Below are 22,940 nucleotides of genomic sequence, written 5' to 3'. Positions count from 1 at the left end.
TCTTCTGCTCCTGCCCCTCCCTCGTCTATTTCAACATACTCTCTTTTCCAGGAAACAAGGGACGCAGTCATTCTTTCCATTTCGGTGATACTCAGCCCAGTGTCAACTCTACTGTCCTCAGCTCAGGCTGAATACAGATTCTCTGGGCATCGCTAGCCTGGATCCCATCCTCTTACTTAAACTGCCAGTGCAGAGCCCAACCTACACTTCTGTCAGACTGGTCAGGGACTCAAAACAAGAGAAGGAATTACTCTTCACAGTGGACCCAAATGTACTTCACCTGTTACCTGTGAATCCGAACAGAGCTCACCAACAGGCTAGCACTAGCAATGTGTGCTGAATACTGGAAATATTTTAATATGAATTAAGGTATACTGTGGGTAGAAGATATCCACTCCAGTGTGGACAGTTTTCAACAACTTAGTCCAATTGCATCGGTGACAATGGCTCAGTGGGTAAAGGGACCAACTACAAAGCCTGATGACCTGAGTTTGATCCTCAAGACCCATATGGTTGAAGGAGAGAATCAGCCTCCCACAAGTTATCCTTTAACCAGCATAGTGTGCACACACACACACACACACACACACACACACACACATACACACTAAATCTTTTTTAAAGCTTAGCACCCAAAAGTAAAATATTATTTCCAAAAGATTAAAAAATTATTCATACTTTTTAAATTGGTTATATGAAATGATGTGTTTGATATATTAGATTTAACAAATTAATGCAAACACTTAATGGTTTTTTTCTCTTATTGAAAAATTTTTCCCCAAATAATATATCCTGATTATTGTTCATCCTTTCTCTATTTCTCAGTTCCTTCCCACTTTACCTCCTGACCCAATCCACAACCACTTCCTTTCTGTCTCTCTTTAGAACACAGTCATCTATGGTATATTAATATAACAAAATAAAATATAAGCAGATAAAGCAAAAACTATTACAAGTGAAGAGAATAAAAAAAACAAAAACAAAAATAAAAAACAAGAGAAGACACAGGAATCAAAGACTCCTTCATCCCTACACTCAGGAATCCTATAAAAAATGCTAAGCTGAAAGCTATGCCATATTTGAGAAGACTTGGTGCAGACAGACGCAGATCCTGTGCATGCTGCTTCAGTCTCTATGAGTTCATATGAGCTCGATCATCTTGATCTTTTTTTCTTGGCGTCCTCCATCCCCTTTGGCTTTTACACTCTTTCTGACTTCACATCTGCAAGGTTTTCTGAGGTTTTACAGGAGGAAAATGATGGAAACATCTCATGTAGGGCTGAGTATTCGAAGATGTTTCTCTGTTCTCTCTCTCTCTCTCTCTCTCTCTCTCTCTCTCACGCACGCGCGCGCTCGCGCGTGCGCACATACTCACTCTCTCCCTCTTTCTGGCTGGCTATGGGTCTCTGTACATGCTCCCATCTGTTGCAGGAAAGAGCAAGGCACTATACCTATAAAGCATAGAAGAATGTCAGTAGGGGTCATTTTATTGCTAGGGATTTGTTTTTTGTTTTTGATTTTGTTGTTTCTTTGGTTGAATGGTTGGTTGGTTGGTTGGTTGGTTGGTTGGTTGTTCGGTCAGTCGGTCGGTTGGTCGGTTGGCTGATTGATTGTTTTTAGAAAAGTAGTATTTGGTTTTAACCATAGGTCCTTAGGCTATCTAGTCTCAAGTTCTTGGTCACACAAGTAGTATCAGATATGGGTGTCAGCTCCTGGAGTGGACCTCAAGTAAAATCAGACATTGGTTGGTTACTCCCACAAGCTTTAGGCTACTGTTGCCCTGGCATATCTTGTGTATTGGACAGCATTGTAGATAAAAGTTTTGTGGCAGGGTTGGTGTCCACATTTCTCTTTTGGCAGTGTATACAGTCCTTTCTCATTGCTTTTGCTCCTTTGAATATGTCTACTATACATTTCTCACTTGTTTGTCTTGGACTGGATTTCTGGCAGGCAGCTGGGTTGGGATTCTGTGCTAGCACATTAGACAGACCTCTCCAGACCTCAAGCCCTTTCATTTTCTACTTCTAATGCTTAGACCACAAATTATTGACTACTGTTGTTTAAACCAATTTCTTTTCTTTTTTTTTCATGATTTGACCAAAATCTAACATTTTGTTAATTTATTTTATAAATTGGATATTTTATTTATTTACTTTTCAAATGTTATTCCCTTTCCCTGTTTCCCCTCTGCAAACCCCCATCCCACCCCCACCCCCTTACCCTGCTTCTATGAGAGTGCTCCCCCAACCTACCCACTGCTGCCACACCACCCTAGCATTCCTCTATACTGGGGCATCAACCCTTCACCGGACCTAGGGCCTCCCCTCTCATTGATGCCAGACAAGGCCCCTTCAGTTCCTTCAGTCCTTCCTCTAACTTCTCCATTGTCATCCCTGTGCTCAGTCTGATGGTTAGGTTGGAGCATCTGCCTCTGTATTGGTTAGGATCTGGCAAAGCCTCCCAGGAGACATCTGTATCAGGCTCCTGTCAGCAAGCACTTCTTGGCATCAGCAGTAGTGTCTGGATTTGGTGTCTGCATGTGGGAAGGATTCCCAGGTGGGGCAGTCTCTGGATGGCCTTTCCTTCAGTCTCTGCTCCACTCTTTGTCCCCGTATCTTCTTTAGACAGGAGCAATTCTAGGTTAAAATTTTGGAGATGGGTGGGTGGCCCCAGTCCTCAACCATGCCTAACCTCTGCAAATGATCTGGACTGGTTCCCCCTCCTCCTTGTGGAGTGTTTCAGCTGATGTCAACTCTTTGAGGTCCTGGAAGGTTATTGCTTTCCTGGCATCTGGAATTTTCTGGTTGCTACTCCAAATTCCCCATCCCCCACTGCTACACACCTCTGTTCAATTTCCTGACCCTCTGTACACCCCCTCCATCCTCCCATACCTGATTCTGTTCCTCTTTTTCCCTTCCCCCTCCTCTCTTCCTCCCACGTCCCTTCCACCCTCTACTTCCCTTGATTATTTTGTCCCCCCTTCTAAGTAGGACTGAAGCATCCACTCTTTGGTCTTCCTTCCTCTTGAGATTCATGTACTCAGTGAGTTGTATCATGGTTATTCCAAGCTCTTTGCCTAATATCCAATGATCAGTGAGTATATATCATGTGTGTTCTTTTGTGACTGAGTTACCTCAATCAGGATATTTTCTAGACCTAAACTAATTTCCTAACCTTGAATAAAATTGAGTTTGATAAAATCTGGTGTAACTACTGAGTATAGAAAATCAGAATTATAGGACATAATAAAAGATAAATAGTAAAATGAATCAATGAAAAGTTGACAAAGCCTAGGCCAGAAGACACTGCCTACCGATTAATTCTGGGTTTGGGTCTATCTGACTATTAAAAGTTGCTAATTAAGTGTCAGAGTTAAATTCCCAAACTCAGACTTTTTTTACTACTCAGGTGAAGGAGACCTAAGTTAGAGGTGCCTCTTTATGTAGCTCAGTATTTTTTACTATTCTGTCTGTCTTCCTGCTGTGCTAAGTAATTTAGGTCTTAGAAAGACAGGCTAATTAAGGCCATCCACTAATGCAATTGTTACAAGCACTTAAAGCACAGAATTTAAGCCCCTGCATCAAGTTCTAGATTCTATAGAATGCAGAATAAGATTTTCACCTTGTTGAAACTCTTGGAAGATGTGCTGATAGATTCGAATCAGTATTTCAGATGACGGGATGGAAGAAACTTGGTTTGACAGGTCTGGCCTCACTTTGCTCTTGCTTCTTTGAAAACCCAAAGTGAAGCTTCTGTCTTCCTTCACCTCAAAACCATCACCAGGCAACACAGATAACAAAGCCCATGCAGCTGAAACATGGGCAGCATATCCTAATAGACAGAAATGGAGCAATTGGTTATGCATATCAATATGCACAGACTCATTTTACATGTGTCTCAAATAATGTTCTCTTACTGAATACTTCACTTGCTGTATGTTTACGAGTAATCCAAATCCAGCAATTTTATCATATTAAATCTAGATAAACTGCTTTCATAACAGCAAATTTTGAGGGAAACAAAGCAACCTTTAAAAGCAAATGAAATCTGACCACCCAGTCCAAATTAAGCCAGCCTGTGCCCTCTTAAGAAAACTGGCTTTTAGTTCACTGAACAGATAGTATAAATATGCTACACATACACATCCAGTGTGTCAGAGGTCTTCAGGTTCAGAATGTGACCAATTCCTCAGAGTCAACTTATCAACTCTTTAACAAACCATACACACGTAGATTATTTGACCATGTTGACTTCACTTTCTTTGTGGTTAGTAATGTCTCTTCCGAATTCTTCTTGGAGTTCACTCAGATTCCAAGCAGATGAGATTTGAAGTACTTTATAAATGGCATTTTCTCTTTTCAATAGGGATAAATATCACAAGCAGGACTAACTATGCATCAGAATGATGAAATCGTAAATGTTGCAAATTCATCTTCTGTTGTACAATCTCTGTTAGGGAAACTAGGAATCGTATTTGCAAAGAACTGGATGCTTGTCTACACCCTCAGAAGAAAGTCATTACCCATGCTTGAGCCACATAATTCTCCTGATTGGATAAATGGCTTCAGGCAATGCCCCAATAGGCATTCAATACAGATAAGGCATTCCACATTCAGTTTAACTGAAAGCTCTCTAATGCTAATGGATGACATTAATAACCATCTTAACACTTGTAAATTTGGTTTAACAGAGGTCCTTGGTTCCAAAGCCTTTGGCAGCTATTTCTAGAAAATATCCAAAGTATTTTATTTTTAATCTATTAATACTTTCAGATTTCTATTTACGAGAAGCTGCATTAGCTCTTTGTTTACTGGGCATGTATAGTTCTTTCTAGGTTAATCTTATTTAGTATAGGCACACATAATTTTCTTTGAATGGAATAATTAAATATTGTAGGAAGTATGGAGATGAATTCCAAATCATTTGGGTAATACCAAATTATTTAAAATTAGAAAATGACTGATTTAAATAGCTATCTACAACCAAAAACCACATTTTTATAAAGATACGGCAGTCAAGCCAGGTATTAACTGTTCCACATTTAAACATCTCTACTCTAGTTTCTTCAACAGTAACTGGACCAACTAAGTAGACAGGTTAAACGGCAAATAATGTCAGTAGGGCCATGACTGAGTACCAGGTACATGGGAAGCACTCAGGAGATGTGAGGAAGTGCCAGTACAGATCCCCTCCTGTGTCTGTGGAGTGTTTTGGCTGCATTACTTCTGGAGACTTCCTACTTCCTGGCTTCAGGCTGAGTTTGGCCACAGGGGAGCCTCAACCGGAAGCAGTAGAAAAGAAGAATTGTGTCAAATATTTGACATGTGTCTCCTCTGCAAAGTAGCCTCCAACTTAATTTATGCCGAAAGCCAGAAAAAGACAAAAATAAATCTTTCAAGGTAATGTGTTCTTTATCTGGAGCAAGAACCCTATTGTGGTGGTTTGAATGTGCCTAACTAAGGAGTGGTACTACTTGGAGGTGTGGCCTTATTAGAGTAGATGTGCCACTGTGAGCGTCCAGCTTTAAAGCCCTCATCCTAACTCCCTGGAAGATAGTCTTTTTCTAGCAGCCTTCAGATGAAAATGTAGAACTCTCAGCTCCTCCTGAACTCCTCATCTCCTTGGATGCTGCCATGCCTCTACCACCATACTGGACTGAACCTCTGAACCTGTAAACCAGCCCCAGTTAAAGGTTGTTCTTAGAGTTGCCTTGGTCATGGTGTCTATTCACAGCAGTAAAACCCTAACTAAGACACCTGTATTCCAGTCACTCCCAGTGATAGAAAGTCTCCCTTTAGCCTAGGTACACTTTGATGGAGTTACTCTAGGTTGTAAAGCTATTTCTTATTTAATCTAAATAGAATCCTGGCCACTTTTGAAGGGACAAATGCCCATGAACACTCTGTGTGGGAAGGCCACTGCTACCACCAGTCAGTAGTCTTCAGCTCACCGCCATGTGTCACTTTTTCTAATAGATTATGTTAAGAACACAGTTTTATTTAAAATGAAGTATAATTTATCTCTAAACACGATTACATGCTCAATTATCATAAAACAAATCCACAAAAATTTTATGATTGGGGCCATACTTTATATCCATTCATTCACTCTCTCACTCAGTAAATCTTAGGGAGGATTTTTGCTTTGTTTTGTTTTGTTGTCCAAGATACAAGAGGAAACAAGGGAGACCAGTTCACATCCTGGAGTTGGAATCTTATTTGGAAAAACGTTGGTAGGGCATTGAATGTATTTTCAAATTTTGGAAAGTGCTTAGGAAGTAAAAGTCAGGGCATCATTAGGGAGGACATGATAGTGTAAGAAGTAAACCATGAGGCTGGGAAGGAGAAGAAAGGGATCCTGGGTAGGGGTGTGCTGAAGAGAAAGGCCCTCCAGCAAGAAGAGCCTGGCCCATGTGCACTCTAATAGATTCATTTCTTTACCTTCCTATCCTAACAGCTCCTTATACATCCATTTGATCTTTAGAAAACAGTCACTGGTCAATTCCTTGTGCATCATTGAGAACTCTGATGGTAAGATGAGCAGATTTTAGTTGGGGTAAACAACTAAACCAAGAAAATCATAAAAGACCTACACTAGATTGGGAGGGGGAAATTGAAAAAAAGTGAGAAAATTAAAACTGAAAAGGTGACTAAGGAGTTGTTTTGGGAAATGCTATCCATATGTGCTTAGCAAGGCAGTTTAAGCAGAGATTTTTTTTTTGAAAAGTGAAAGACCTCAAGTCCCATCTGTGGTTCTATGCAAGGGGACTGTCCCAGGTGAAATGTCTGCATTGCATATGTTCCGGGTGGGCTAGAGTAACAGTTAGGAAGCCTGTGTTACACAGAGAGGTGAAAGGTTAGGTAAAGAATGCAGTTCACAGCAGAAGAGTGACCCAATTAGGGTTCTTTAGGACCCTCTGTGTGGCCTTTAGTATTTATGCTCAGTGTGTGTGTGTGTGTGTGTGTGTGTGTGTGTGTGTGTGTGTGTGTGTACTGTGTGTGTGTATATGTATGTATGTACTGTGTGTGTATGTGCATATATGTATGTGTGTGTATTGTGTGTGTGTGTGTGTGTGTGTGTGTGTGTATGTGTGTGTTGGGGGTGTTGTTGGCAGGGTTTGAGCAGGGAGTGCATGTTCAGCACTAAGAATTCTCTACCTGCCACACTGGGAATAGACACACACTCATAATCACACGCAGCAGTTAATTAAAATAGTTAAACGTTGTTTTTCCCATCATAAGGCACAGCACTACTTTCTGAGTTTGTGGAACTGTTATAGTTTTACCTTGTTCTAAATTTCTATTTCCCCATTACCATAAAGATAAATCACCCAAGACAGATGCATACCCATGACAGCTCCTGCTCATAGCCACCATGACAGCTCCTGCTCATAGCCATCATGACAGCTCCTGCTTCTATCCACATGCTGTTTGTATGGTCATAGTTATCATTGTGTTTTTGTGGGGCATTATTAAAGTTTTCATTTCCTGGTACAGTGATAAACATCGCTTACAATAACTTATTTAATCCTCCAACTAGGCCATGAAAATCCTTATTTCAACCTACAAGGCTAAATTGTGGTCTTAAGAAATCTAGCAAATTGCCCAAGAACATGAAAGTTTAAGATTAAGGATTCAAATCTCGATCTGGCCAGTTCCAGAGCAGAGCTTTTCTAACTTATGCAGGAGATAGATAATGCAGCTCCCCTCTGTACAGTGTACTCCTAGAAGACAAAATGTCAGATCAGGTCCCCAAAGCACTGTATTTAGTCTAATGACACAGATCCTTGGATTCAGTAAGGAAGTTAATTCCTCTGTAGAAAAGAACTTTACTAACTTAAATGAAGCAGAATCTCAAATTTAGCTTTTGGAAAACTTTTCAATGTAGCCTTTTTACATCCATTTACTTTTATTTATTTAGTGTGTGTGTGCATATGTGTGTATGCATTTCCCTGAGCGTGTGTGCATGTGCATATGTGTGTGCACTGGTACCTGTGTGTCTGTGTGTGTGTGTGTGGTGTGTATGTTTGGTGTATGTGTGTGTATGTATGTATGTGTGTGTGTGTGTGTGTGTGTGTGTGTGTGTATGTTTGGTGTATGTGTGTGTGTGTGTGCATACACTACAGTGCGCTCATGAGGACCAGCTTACTGTACTCAGTTCTCTCCTTCCACCATGTAGGTTCTGGGGATGTAACTCAGATCATCAGACTTGGCAGTAGGCACCTTTACTCCATGATTCATCTCTCTGGACCTTGAAAACCTTTCAGTGCATTTGCTTTAACTAGGAAACTCTTCTTTTATTTCCTCCCCCATCCCTTCCTCAGCTCAGGACACTTGTCTTAATGCAGACCCTAGAAAGAGCATTCTACAGTCAAGCATTCAGGCACATAACCCCTGGAGACAGATGGCCAGGCTTAGAATCCTGGCTCTTCCATCAATTAACTCTGGCTTTAGGCAATTTATTTAACATCCTGGCCCATCAGTTTTCCTCAATTACAAAATTATAACAGAATTAACATGTGTTTCTAAGTGCTGTTATCAGGATTGAGTTAGTTCAAATGAATCTGGAATAATACTTAGTGCGTAATAAGTGCTCAGGAAATGTTAGTTTGACATAATTTTCTCCATTATCTAAAATGGAACCCTGCATTTATGTATTTATCAATTCTTTGAGAATTCCATACATATTGAATGATGGAACAAGAAGAAACCAAATGGCTACTGACACAGAAGCTTTACCCCTACTGACTAGATTCCATTGGTGTTATGCACAGTTCTAGAGGAAAAATGTAGCTATCAATTTTACCCCACTGTGATCCCTGCAAACTACAATGGAGAGATACTGCCACAATAGTGACATTTATGTCATTGGTATTGATAATGGTATATGAGATCTATACCATTATCAAATTAAGAACCTATAGCTAGACAAATCATAGATCCTAGGAGAGAACCTACAACTGTTATTCTGCTAAATGGACAGAATCCTATTGTTTTTCCTAAACCCTACTGACGTTTACAGAAGTCTAATTGTGATGAATATAACTAATAAAGAACACTGTCCTATACTTGGAGCTCTACAGCAAACTCTGGGCCCTAACAATATGTTACCATGAAGGGCACTACCCTGCATGTCCTTATCTCCTTAAGGGTTTCCTTAAAACTTTTGCCCATTACCAAAACCATGCTATTTGAATACATGAATGAAATCAGACACCTCATATTCACTCCTTGGAAGATGTAACATTATTAAAATGCCAAGCTTTCTCCAACTAATCCCTAGATTCAAAACATTTCCAACTCTGTAGGTGGAATAATGGCCCTACAAAGATGTCCCCATCCTCATACTTGGAACTTGTGACTGTATCACATAGCATGGCAAGAGGAGATTAACACTGTAGAGAGAAAGAACTTTGTAAGATTGTGGAGAGAGCTTTAAAATAGTGAAAACCTCAATTATTTGGGTAAGCACAATGTAACCACGAGGCCCCAAAAGTAAGAAAGCTGGCAGAGTACTCATTGTCAGCATGATGCAGTGTTGGGAAGAAGACTGGTCATTGCTCCTTGGACACAGAAAAAGACCATGAACAGTGAAAATGGCAGCCTTGACTGACAAGGAAAAGTAAAATTGAGAATTCTGTATAGAACCTACCGCAAGGCCTGTAGGCCCTGCCAACACCTTTGTTTTACTTTGGTGACCTTTGTTTTGGACTTATTGATCTATATATACATAAATAAATAATTTATTAATTCTTGTTGCCTAAGTAATAAAGAATGAACTAAGGTACCAGATTGACTATGAACTAAAAGTTGAGATTTGACAGACTTGGTTCATATGTAATTACTAAGTGCCTTAGTTAGGGTTTTACTGCTGGGAACAGACATCATGATCAAAGCAAGTCTTAAAAAGACAATATTTAATTGGGGCTGGCTTACAGGTACAGAGGTTCAGTCCACTATCATCAAGGTGGAAACATGGCAGTATCCAGGTACTCATGGTGCAGGAGGATCTGAGAGTTCTACATCTTCATCTGAAGGCTGCTAGAAGACTATCTCCCAGGGAGTTAGGATGAGGGTCATAAAGCCCACACCCACAGTAACACACCTACTCCAATAAGGCCACACATGCTGCAACAGGGCTATACCTTCTCATAGTGCCACTCCCTGGGCTGAGCATACACAAAACATAATATTCCACTCACTGGCCCCCATAGCCTTGTGCAAAGATATGAGTCTAGGAGGGCAACACCTAAACATAGCATAATGCAAAATACATTTAGTTCAAATTCCAGAATCCCTATAGTCTATAGCAGTCTCGACAATATTAAAAGTCTAAAATTCAAGGTCTCTTCTGAGATTCATCCAACTATAATCCCCAAAGCATGACAGGAACCCAGCTGGGCAACCTCCAAACTCTGCATCTCCGTGTCTGATGGCAAAGTGGTCTTCAGATCTCCAACTCCCTTTACATCTTTGTTGATTTCAACAAACTTCTTTCGGCCATGTTGTTTCTACTCCTTTTTAGCAGCTTTCCTCAGCAGATAGCCCACAGCTCTGGCATCTCAAACATCTTGGGGTCTCCAAGGCAACTTCAATGTTACAGCTTCTTGTTTCAATGTCTGGCATCCACACATGATCTTCTCTGCTCCTCCAGAGGGCTGGCATCCCTTCTCCAGCTCTGCCCTCTGTAGCGCTGTAAGCTCAGGGTGATCCACTCCACTGCTGCTGCTGTTCTTGGTAATCATCCCATGGTACTGGCATCTCTAATATACTGGGGTCTTCTGCTGCAAACAGGTTTCACTAATACCTCTCATATGATCTCTTTATGGTGCTAAGTCCCAAATCCTTTGCATGACTCCTTCAGTCCTGGGCCATCAACTACAATGGAGGCTGTACCTTCACCAATAGGTTTTCATGGCCTCTGACAGTGCCAAGCCTCAGCAGCTCTTCATGATCCCTTCATGCCTTCAAAACCAGTACCACCTGGGTGACTCTTACACACTACCAAGTATAGCTGAAGCACAACGTACAACCTTGGCCTTCTTCTTTGTGCTCTCAGAAAATACTTCCCAGAAGATTTTACCTTAGTGATGATGGTCTCTTTTAAGTCATCACTAATTTCTTAGCTCCAGCTAACCAGCATCAATTGTCCCAGTAATCCTTTCTATTCTGGACTCTAAAGCCAGAGCCAGGTGGCCAAAGGTGCAGAGTTCTGCTCTTTGTTGGGGCTGGAACATGGCCACCTATTCTATTACATTATCACCAGCTTTCTGTTTTCCAACCCCCTCATTGTTTAAGCTTGGCTGTCCTGGAACATCCTCCATAGACTGATTTTGAACTCAGAGATCTATGTGCCTTCCTCCTAAACATTGGTTCACCAAGCCTGGATTTACTTTTTTCTTCACCTAGAACTTGGTATATTCTAGGCTGACCTTCATTCAGAGATCCGCTTGGCTTTATCTCCTGGGATTAAAGGTGCATACCACCCTGCCTGGATCTAAATTTAGTTGGGGAGGATCTTAGCCCAAAATTTCACTCCCTTAATTTATCTCCTTGAACACAGGATTAAGCTCCATTTTCACTTCCTGGTATCCCTTTAGTATTCAAACTATATATTTTGTATTTTTCCTTTTTCAGCTTGCTACACTTGTTCAAAATGTTCTTTAAGAGACTTAACCACAGAATGAAGTCCATGATGGGTGTTTCTTAAGAGTTCTTTTTTCATTGCAATTAATCTGAGTCTCTTCACCTTAGCCTCAGGCAGACTCTGCAGACAAGGGCAAAACCTGCCACATTCTTCACCAAACTACCCCAAAACCAGTCTGTATGCTACATACTATAATTCTTTTCAAAAATCACATGGACCAGGTCTGTACAGTTCAAATTATTCTTAGCAACAAAATCTTCCATATTCTTACCAGGACGGCCCATTAATCCCCACTTAAAGCATCTCATTGCTTTCCAAATCCAAAGTTGCCAAATCTGCATTCTTCCAAACAGAAGCATCATCAGGCCTATCACAGCAATACCCCAGTCCTTGGTACTAATTTCTGTCTTAGGGTTTTGCTGCTAGGAACAGACACCATGACTAAGGAAAGTCTTGTAAAGGACAACATTTAATGGGGCTGGTTTACAGGTTCAGAGGTTCAGGCTGTTATCATCAAGGTGGTAACATGGCAGCATCTAGGCAGGCCTGGTGAGCTAAAAATTCTACATCTTCATCTGAAGGCTGGTAGCAGAATATTGGCTTCCAGGCAGCTAGAATGGGGTCTTAAAGCCAACAACTACAATAATACTACTCCAACAGGACCACACCTTCTAGTAGTGCCATTCCCTCGGCTAAGCATATACAAAGCCTAGCACAGAGTGTGAGCTGTCCGTGCTAATACTGAGATAGCTGTAGATGCCGCATTTGCCTGCCTGTACTTCAAACCTCTGCATCCTTCTGGAAAGAACTTAAGCCATCTTACGAGAGTACATACAACTCAAAATGAAAACGATTGCATATAAGAAGGAAGTAAGAGAAAGTATGAGTATACTAAACAGAAATAGGGAGTACCTCCAAACCTGAAAAGCCCAGATTGTATTTTGACCCTAAATTTTGTCGAGCTAACATTAAAATGGAAACCAGTGAGCTACATAATTCACAAGAGCCATTGGATCAAAAGAATAGGTACTCCAACAATTTAGCCAATCTTAGTTGTGAGACTTCCAGAACCTTCTCCAAAACGTCAGACCTAACAGACATGAGATTCAAACAACCTCACTAGAGTGTGACAGCTTCCAGTGCAGGTCATGAATCTTGTTGAAAAGTCACATAGGTACACCTGAGTGCAGGCCCTTATAGGCAAAATGCACCCTTCCCCAAACAAGAAAAGAAAAAAATGTATGGAGCATTTTGCCCAGAATATTAGATAAAACAGCAATGTTTTCTGTTGTTACTCACAGATAGGCATTGTGCCTATGAAACAAGGCTTAGTCCCAGTTTGTTTTTAGCTGCTATTACACACTGTTTAGGATAATTAAGTAATACAAGTTGACAATCATATAGATACTAGTATATGATACTAGTATATACATGTATATACATATACATGCTATATAGTACAGATATTAGGTAGGTGGAGACATGCAGTCTTTGCTTGTTCAGATATGCTATGAATAGATAGATGGTCTTCAAAAGCAGCAGAGATCCACAGAATATGGCATTTAAGGCTATTTCATATTAAAAGATCTTTTGACTACGAGACACACCTCTTCCTGACAGTACCCTCATTCCACTTCAAAGAAGTTATTGAGCACCAATAGCTCCATGTGGAGCTGCTTCAATTATAAGCAAGCTACTTACTAGTCAAAAAATACCCAAACTTCCTCTACAGACAAAATGCTTTCCATAAAGGACAATCAGATGCAGGATAGTTGACCGCTAAGCTCTGCCAAGAAAGGGTAAGCTAGTGCATCATAATTCTGCTTCACTTAAGATATGCCATACTTTCTGTCCAGAAAGATGAAGATAGATTATCCAACTTTATAAGAGATATTGGGATTGTCCGGGCAGTCAGCTGTCTCTGCCAATTGTTAAAATTTTAGAAACTATGTTTCTGCACTTACTGCATACTCTAATATTTATTCTCAAATATTAGACATTCTCAAATCTCTGACTCTGTTGAAGACTAGTTATAGTCTCACAATAAAACAAGTTGTTTAGGATTTAAGAAGATGTTCTAGATTTAAAAAGATGATTTTAGGGTTGGGGATTTAGCTCAGTGGTAGAGTGCTTGCCTAGAAAGCGCAAGGCCCTGGGTTTGGTCCTCTGCTCCGAAAAAAAGAAAGAAAAAAAAAGATGGTTTTAGGATGATAATATGAGTTAAAATAAAAGATGATTTAGGTACAAAATTGTAAAAACATTAAGATAGGATAGATGATAATGTACCACATCTAAGTTACAAAAATACTGGACATTTGAAAATAATTCATACTTAATAATTTTCATAATTGTTTCAAAATAGTATGGTTTGTTACTATAAGAAAAAGAGCCTTTATAATTGGACAAAAAGGGAAAATGTAGTAGGTTGGCCTGATGCTGCTTATATTCTAATGCTAATATTGGGCCTCCAAGACCTGGGTATCCCAGAGACAAGAAAATCTACATGTAGACCCAAGTGACCTTGTCTGCCAGTTATTTTTGTTTGATGAATAAAAATGCTGACAGCCAATAGCTGGAGAGATTAAGATATAGGCAGGGTTTAGGGTCCCCCAGTTTAGGTGTTGAAAGAGAGAACCATGAAGGGAAAAGAAGGTGAAGGAGAAAGGAAAAGCCACCATGGGTAAGGTGGGAAGCATTAAAATATGGCTCTGAGTGCTAGCCAATTGGAGTTAAGAGCCGCCCAGATGAAACATAGTAAATAGTAAATAATAATTCAAGGTTATTGATAGGAAAGTAGATTCTAATAGCGTAGGGAATAGATATCTACCCAGTTCTAAAGCTGATTAAGACTTATTGTAAATATAAAGGTTATACGTGTCTTTTATCCAGGAACTGAATGATCAAGGCACGATAGAAATTCCAGGTCAGGATTAAAAATTTCTACAACACAGGACAGCAGGACTACAAAAAGAGAGATGCTATCTCAGGAAAACAAAGAGAGCATAACATGATTATGGTAAACATAATTCTAAGCTTGTAATAATCAAAAATCTATAATAGCTAGTACTGCTCGCTACTTAATTCAGTTCCCAGCATGAAGTAGAGAGCACCTTTATTTGTTAAATTAACAAATAGATAACTGAATAAATATTGCCACCCAGAAGCCTTTGGTAATATGCAATTGTCTCCAACTATTTGAAACTATTACACCACATGACAAAGAACTTGGGGTCAGTAGTTAGAATAGCATCATCACCTGTAGAGTTTCAGACACACTTAAACTATCCTCTGACTTATTTTACTGTATGCAAATAGGGATCCTTTGGGGAACAGGAAGATAAGGATTATAAAGTCCTTGAGTCATTACTAAGACACAGTTGGTTCTCAATAAACAACAATAAGCTGGGTGTGGTGGCATATGCCTTTGATCCCAGCAACAGAGAAGCAGAGATTGGAGGATCTCTGTGAGTTCAAAGTCAGTCTTCTCTGTATAAGGAAACCTTAAGACAGCCAGGACTACAAAGAGAAATCCTGTCTCAAAAAGCAAAACTAAATAAAAATATAATCCTTTATCTCAAGTAATTATAAATATGGCATCTCAAAACTTTATTACTTTCTGACAGAAGATCTAGGTCCTAATGTTAGGAAATCTTGGAATTTTCTAGAAAACAAATAAAAGTTGCCTAAATTAATAGACTTGTTTCTGGAACTCACATCTGCCTTCTTCTCCTGTGTCTCTCTGTGTAGGACTTTATCGTCACTGTAGTCTTTTCATTCTTGTGGCTGGTGGGTTCGTCTGCCTGGGCAAAAGGACTGTCTGATGTCAAAGTGGCAACAGATCCCAAAGAAGTCCTGTTGCTGATGTCAGCTTGCAAGCAGCCTTCCAACAAGTGCATGGCTGTCCATAGCCCTGTCATGTCCAGCTTAAATACATCTGTGGTAAGTATTTGGTCATCCAGACATTACTTCCTGGGTCTTTATTTGATGGTCAGTGATGAAGAGAAACACTCTGAAGCTAGCCACTTTGGACATTTCTGCCTCCAAAACTAGGCCAAGCAAAAAAAAAAAAAAAAAAAAAAAAAAGAAAGAAAGAAAAAGAAAAAGAAAAAGAAAAGAAAAGAAAAGAAAAAAAAAGGATTGAAGAAGTAGGGATTACTTTAGCCTTTAAGATTTTTATTGTCAAAACCAACACACTGTACTGCTGCTGATTACAGCATTTTTAATAAGAATCCAAAAGGTATTAGGAGTTGTAACTGAGATAACAGTCAAGTGAAAATTCTAACCCAGAGCTTATGTAAAACCTAAATGTTGAGGCTGAATGCTTCCAGAAGCTAAAAAGAGTATTTGGTTAACTTGGATGTTTCCTAGAAGAAAAACTTTTTATTAAAACCACACAAAAAGTATTCCAAACTGTTTAGAGAAAAAATATGCAGGCTTAGTAGGATTCAAGAGGAAATGTGCAGTTTGAAAATGTACTTAGAATAATTGTGTATCTTCTCTCCTCTCCAGTTTAGCTGCTTGATAGCCTTACAAAAGATGCACTAAAGTAGTTAACAATCAAATATTGTCATCAAGATTCAGACCCTTACAGGAAAGGAGAAATACTAACAGTTGGAGAGAGGCTAAATTGTATTCTAGTTTATAAGTGTAAGCAACTGTGATAGCCTACAGAAGAGAAGCATTTATCAAGGAGTGGGAGGCGCAGCCATGTTTACTAAAGGAACACCCCGCAGCAAAAGTTAATAATTATCTTGGCTGCAAAGCTAAGCTGTGTCCCTGTGGCTTTCTGAAATTTGATCAGGGCAAGGGCTGCCCCTGATTTTTCCATAAATCTTCCCTTCACGAGATAGGAACCGTAGAAGTTAACTGTACCCTGGATCTCATGAATATTCTTGCACATTGCTGATTGCACTTGTGCGTGACAGCTTGGAGGTATACACTAAGATATATAGTGATGTTTCTGTATATTGTTTGTAGGCAGTGTTATAGAAATGATTGTGACTCTGATCTCAAAATCCAAGAGAACAAATACAAAAGTGGTTGACATTGGTGGGCAATCAAGTAAATGTGCTGTTCATCAACTGCTAGCTTGATAATCCATCCCCTAATAAGTTAGGACATCCTACAAGGCCTTGTCAGTTCCACTCATATTCTGATAAGCCTTGGACTGGAAGGAGAATTTTTTTTTTTTGGTTCTTTTTTTCGGAGCTGGGGACCGAACCCAGGGCCTTGCGCTTCCTAGGCAAGCGCTCTACCACTAAGCCAAATCCCCAACCCTGGAAGGGAGAATTTATCAATGAAGAATAGTATGCTCTACTACACCTACCAACCATGTGAGCAAGTGAATGGTAAGGTCTTTGGGGTTTTCATTGTGCCCTTGACAAGTACTTGCCCTGTGCCAAGGCTATGGCAGTTCTAGAAGAACAGCTCACTAAGACTGACTAAACTGGTTTAAAGTGTTCTTTCAACCCGTGTCTAGAGCTAATGTCTACTCATTGCAATATCCAGATTGCAAACAGAAACTGGCTCCAACTTTAGGATGAAAATGATAGGTTCTAGAATGATCTCACGAGCCTCCTGAGGAATGAAGAAATGAGAATGGAAGAATCTGGAGGGAACCCTCAACTCCTGATGGCAGACAACCAAAATATTGTGTCTTTGAGTTGCCGGGGACTAGGAACATTGACCTAACCTCCCACTTTCTTCCTCCAGTGGAAAAGTAACAGGATTGACTTCAAGCTATTGGACTAAAACTTCACACCGCAAGGACAATGAATTGCATATTACTACCACAGGGCAATGGGTATTAATCAATCAACAGAGGTTTTTGAATTACAAATGTACTTGCCTTCAAGTCACATTGAGCTAGCTCAAGTAAAACCGAAAAATAATGAGAAAAGCTAGAAGTGTCACCCAAGAGTGGAATCCAGGGCTGTGAGCTGGAAAATAGTCAAGAAACTGGGCTTTTCACATTCTCTACCTCTTAGCTCTGTCTGTTATGTTATTCTCCTATTCTGACAGAGTTTAGAGATTTTTCTTGTGTATATGGGAGAAGGTAGGTACCCACAGTTTTGAGTATATATATATATATATATATATATATATATATATATATATATATTCAAAGAAACAGCTTTGGCAAATGAGATAGCTCAGTGGGTGCAGGCGCTCACAGCCCAAGCTTGCTTAGGTGATCCCCAAAACTCACAAAAAGGAAGGGATGAACAGACATCACAAAAATCATCAAAGGAAACTGCTTAAACTAAACTTAACTCACTTGAGTCCAGTTACAAATGTCTGGTTGAGAGCTTCCCACTGGCCCCTCTGGGGTCAAGAGTACATTGTAACTAGCTTTGGGCACTGTGTAGTCAAAGCATGGCTCACAAAACTCACCTTTGCTGGGCAAGTGCAAGTTCTGAAGGAAGAACCATGCACCCACTATAGTCTGTGAGCTCTACAGTAAAAAAGGTCATGAAATAAGTATTTTCTACTGTGATAACAAAATTATTTTCTTTGACATATGTGAAGTATTTAGACATTACAGATGCAGGGAGATGATGTTAAGGATCCTGGAAAAAAGTTACTATTTAATAAAGCTAAAGGGACAGTGCTAGCATGGTCTTCAAGGATGGGTCCTGGCTCTACAAAGAAACAGTTGCTTGACTTTATGAACAACAAATCAATTCTCTAAAACCTCTCTATTGCCATCTGAAAACTGTAGACAATTATACAGTAGACTTCACGCCTGTTGACAGAATTAAAATCCCCAGGCAAACTCTTTGCATGCTGCCCAGTGTATAGAAATGCAGAATAAGAATTACCTGAAAGAGTCAAGAACTTGGCATTCATTTCTTATATAGTGTTTAAAAAAAACAGCAGAAGGAAAAGACTGCAATTTCTCAGCTTTTATCCAATCATCACTAAATATAACTACAATCTGCCCATAATTTCTACTTGTGCTTTTTCAGCTTTACTCCAGGTAACTTGATCATCATGTTTTATGGATAACCACATTTTACATCTCAGTTCTTTTTCATGTTATGTACAGGCTCATACTGTCTTTCTAATGTCCTCACACACCAGCTTAAATAAAATCTCTCCCAATTTCAAGTAGAACAAATAGCAGGATTTAAAGACCCATGTGTTCCCAGATGTACCAGCCAATGGGGGTTTTTGGTATTTCCATGATGATTGTGACAGGAAAATGATGTCCTTGCATATCCCCAGAGAATGTTCTGTATTTTTAATTTTAAGTTGGACCCTTTTAAAAAATGTAGTAGTAGCAAGACAATGGAGAATGACCAAGACAGGCAAATAGACAAAATCACATCTCTAGGCAGAGCCATCCCTTTATATCAGAAGAGATCATTTTATAATTTTTGAACCATATGTTAGCATAGACTTACAAACACAGAATTAAACCAAGGCATCTTTTTAAATGAAAAATGTCCTAGTGATTGTACACATGATATAAATATTCTGTGTAAAAGTTTTGTTGGGGATTAACTAATTTGCTGATTATACAACTATGAGGAATGATTTACTTATGTTTCATATCATCCCTACCAAGCAACCTGAGGTTCTATATTACCGTTAAAGAAAACAAGAATTTGCAGTGGAAAACAAAGTGGGGAGGGTGGGATCTTGAGAGTCAGTCTTCAATGAGATCCACTGGGAGTCTACTCTGTAATCATTTCTCAAGAATATGTCCTCACAGTAAAAGATTCCTTCCATGTCTGCAATGGTAGCACTCAACTAAACACAATTCATAGACTACTATAGAACATGATTCAAAGTCTGACTTACCATTTAGTGTTTACTAATGTGTCCAGCTTTATACACATCCACTTGAATACTCTCAGCTATCCCCAAGACAGAAATATTACCTTCACTCCGCTGTCATTCAGCTCGCTGTCAGGGGATGCTGTGATATACCTGCTGTGAAAACACTGGACTACTTTAGTTATACCCTTGATCTAAGACCTTAAGTCCCTGCATGTTGAGGTGTTGAGGATGCCAACACTACATACATACACACACAATTACATACATGCATACATACATACATATGTACATATGTACATACATACACATACAACACACACACACATATGACACATGACACACCAGACTAACCAAGATGTCATTTTAACTAGACAATGTCATGCTGGAGTAGTAACCAAATATATTCTCCAGTATGACCGATGTGTACAATGCTGTTGTTGCCTTGTTGTCCCCATAGGGTTGTTAGAATAGAGTGCCTCTTATGTAGTCAACCAATGACGAATGAATAACTGATATATTATGCAATTCCTAAATAAGCCTCTTGCAATCATAAACAGTTCTGCCTCTGGCAAACACCTGACCCTGAGGAAGCAACACAGGTCCTGTGACTTACCAGCAAAGTTCTTGAGAAAAAGCCAAATTTGCATAGGAAATCCTCACAGCTATTTTTCTAAAAGCATTTCACTCTTCTCTATATCCTACACTCCATTCATAATATGTTGTTAGCATTTACTTCTGACAGTGAGAAGGAGAAACACAGCCATTTAGAGATTCTGCTACTATGTGTTCAAACATGCATGTGTTCATCCATCACCTGTACCATTATGTATTCTGTGCTCTTGTGAACCAACTCATTTGGACGAGGAGTGCCTCTAGTCCTAAATAGATGGGGACCTTATCAATTAATGCACCATTATTAAACTGAAAATACTCCATTATACATGACTTGACTCTTACTTTGTACAAATTAAGAATGGCTAATCTGTGAAGATAGGGATGGCTTTGGTAAGGACTTGGACTCTGGAACAGACAGAAAAGAGTTGAATCACAGATCTAGTGCTTACCAAGACATGTGTCCTTGAAAGAGATTATTTTCCTTACTGAATTTTGTTTCTACATTTTAATATAGGCATATAATACATGATAACACTCTTAGACTAAGGGAATCAATATATAAAAACCCTTCATGTAGTGTTTGACATAAATCAAACAGTGGTTCCAATCGCTGTGAACAGGCTCTTCTAGAATCCCTGTCTAGTCCTTTAACCACTTGCTCTGACTCTCCCTCAGGTCTTCGGGTTTTTGAACTTTATCCTCTGGGCTGGAAACATTTGGTTTGTTTTCAAGGAGACTGGCTGGCATTCCTCGGGACAGAGATACCTTTCCGACCCCATGGAGAAGCACTCCAGCAGCTACAATCAAGGCGGCTACAACCAAGACAGTTATGGGTCAAGTGGTGGGTACAGTCAGCAGGCGAGTCTGGGGCCAACTTCTGATGAGTTTGGCCAACAGCCTAGTGGTCCCACTTCCTTTAACAATCAAATATAACGGAGTATCACTCACCACCTTCCATTTCAGTAGCAGAAGAATTTTTTAAGAGTTTCAATCAATTATTAATGCAGAGAATGTTGAATGTAAATCAGAGATCTGTAGTCCTCATTAAGACAGAAGGGCCTGGGTGGTGATAAATGGGACTTAGAAATGAAATGTCATAAAGAGATACATTATTCATCACGGATGGGTAACTCAAAAGTACCTGGTTCTACACACAGATACTTTTATGGTCGCTTTGTATGTGTGGTAAAATAGTAGAAGCATTTTGTAGCCTAAAGTCTCTAGTATGTAATGTGTGTAAAGTACCATAAATAGTACTGAGTTTTCATATGTGTTTTGATGCAACAGATATTTTACTGATTTCTAGAAGACTATTTCATGAATCGCATTGTGCATGTGTTACTATTTTTTAGTTGAAGACCTTCAAGACTGCAACTCTGTTTTAGATATTTATTCTCTACTGTTTTCACTTGATACAACAATGTGTGTATGATTTAATGCATGAGTAAGCATTGTCTCGCACAATAAATGTTTGACTGTACTTCTGGAGACTTTTCAGTTTGCATCATGAGTTTGTTAAGTGAGTATTTAAAGACATGTATGCATGTCTTTGTAGACTTTGCAAGTTTGTCTCTTTGACTTTAGCCAAGTTCTGAATGCATTAGAGCAAAGGTCTGGAAGGTTTTCCTATTTGTAGATAGTCAGTGTTCTCTATGGTGACTGCCCAATACTTATTTGATTAACTTAAGTAAATATTTACATTCTTGTAACTTTCTATGGTGTTTTGTGGCTCTTGTGAGCCATGACTGATAATGCCCAATGACCCTCTGTTTGCAGAATGGCACTTTCTTTGCATCCAGAGAGGCAGATTTAGACACTGTAGTTTAAGTAGTATTAAGAAACGTGCTATGTTGTTCTATGTGACTAGTCAAATGTTTGGTTTTGTTTATTTTTGAAACTAATATATTGTTCAATCTAATTGTTAGAAATATCAAGTTATAGCTTAACAGGATTACTAATTTAGATTTGTGTAGACATAAATTAAGAATGGCTTTTGTCACTTTATTCCCAAAGAGGGTTCTCATGAAAGACTCTCCAGAACATATTCCTTATCAAGAAAATGCCAATCTTCATTTCTTTATTCTAACTCGATTGAAACAAGAAGTCCCAACAGGAAGGACAAGCTAAGCACCTGTGTTTCTAGATAAAGTTGTAAGTGATGTACAAATTGTTTGTGTGATCCATGGTGTTGGAAACAGTTTAGCACAAAATATCCTGTGTCTTAAACACTATCTGTAACTAGTTTCTTAAATCCTGGTGGATAAATCTGTATTGTGATATCTATTTGACGTCAATAAAGTTATTGCATACAAACTGACTGAGCAATGAAGAATCATAACTATAGGATCCTGTTGGCTTAACCATGAGAGAATAACTGTTAAATGCAATTCTTCTAACATCCACGCCCCTGTCTCCTGCCCTCCACCCCCAGACACACACACACACACACACACACACACACACACACACACACACACACACACACACTTGCATCCTGTTCCTAGTATTCTTGGTTTAGTTAACCTTTCACCTGTTCTGACCACCCAAGTCCTTATCACAGCTCAGCTTAAGTCAAGGATGAAATACTGATCCGATAAAGTAGAAACAGGCTGTCTAATAAGAAGCCCACAGTCTGTTAGGAGAGATCTCTGTAAGCATATTGACACCCTTGATACACTGTTTGTGAAAGAGGCACAAAAGCATCTATCTGATCCAGCCAGGGAGAAAAGTAAAAGAGCTTAGACCTAGGCACTACCCAACTAAAGGAGGACCAGGCTGAAAGAAACAGGCACAGCCAAGTAGAATCAGGCAAATGATCTGATTTAGGAGGCAGGAGTGGTTGAGCTTCTATAGCATAAACACTAAGGGAGGCTTCACAGCAGGCGAGCCTTCCT

General features: G+C 39.5%; 1 protein-coding gene across 2 annotated transcripts in view; it reads left to right on the top strand.

Annotated features, from left to right (window-relative positions):
- Window positions 1-22,363, top strand: part of Synpr (synaptoporin) — a 326,780-nt gene extending 304,417 nt beyond the window's left edge. Inside the window, exons 5-6 of one of the 2 annotated variants that reach the window (XM_087586532.1) lie at window positions 15,394-15,585; window positions 20,722-22,363. In XM_087586532.1, the coding sequence (XP_087442658.1) occupies window positions 15,394-15,585; window positions 20,722-20,979 (450 nt within the window). In that variant the 3' untranslated portion in view covers window positions 20,980-22,363. 2 annotated transcript variants of the gene reach the window in all.
- Window positions 22,364-22,940: the final 577 nt, after the last annotated feature.

The sequence above is a fragment of the Rattus norvegicus genome, chromosome 15 (assembly GCF_021556685.1).
Source record: "Rattus norvegicus strain SHRSP/BbbUtx chromosome 15, alternate assembly SHRSP_T2T, whole genome shotgun sequence".
Lineage (NCBI taxonomy): Eukaryota > Metazoa > Chordata > Mammalia > Rodentia > Muridae > Rattus > Rattus norvegicus.
This window is presented reverse-complemented; position numbering and strand designations above follow the sequence as displayed.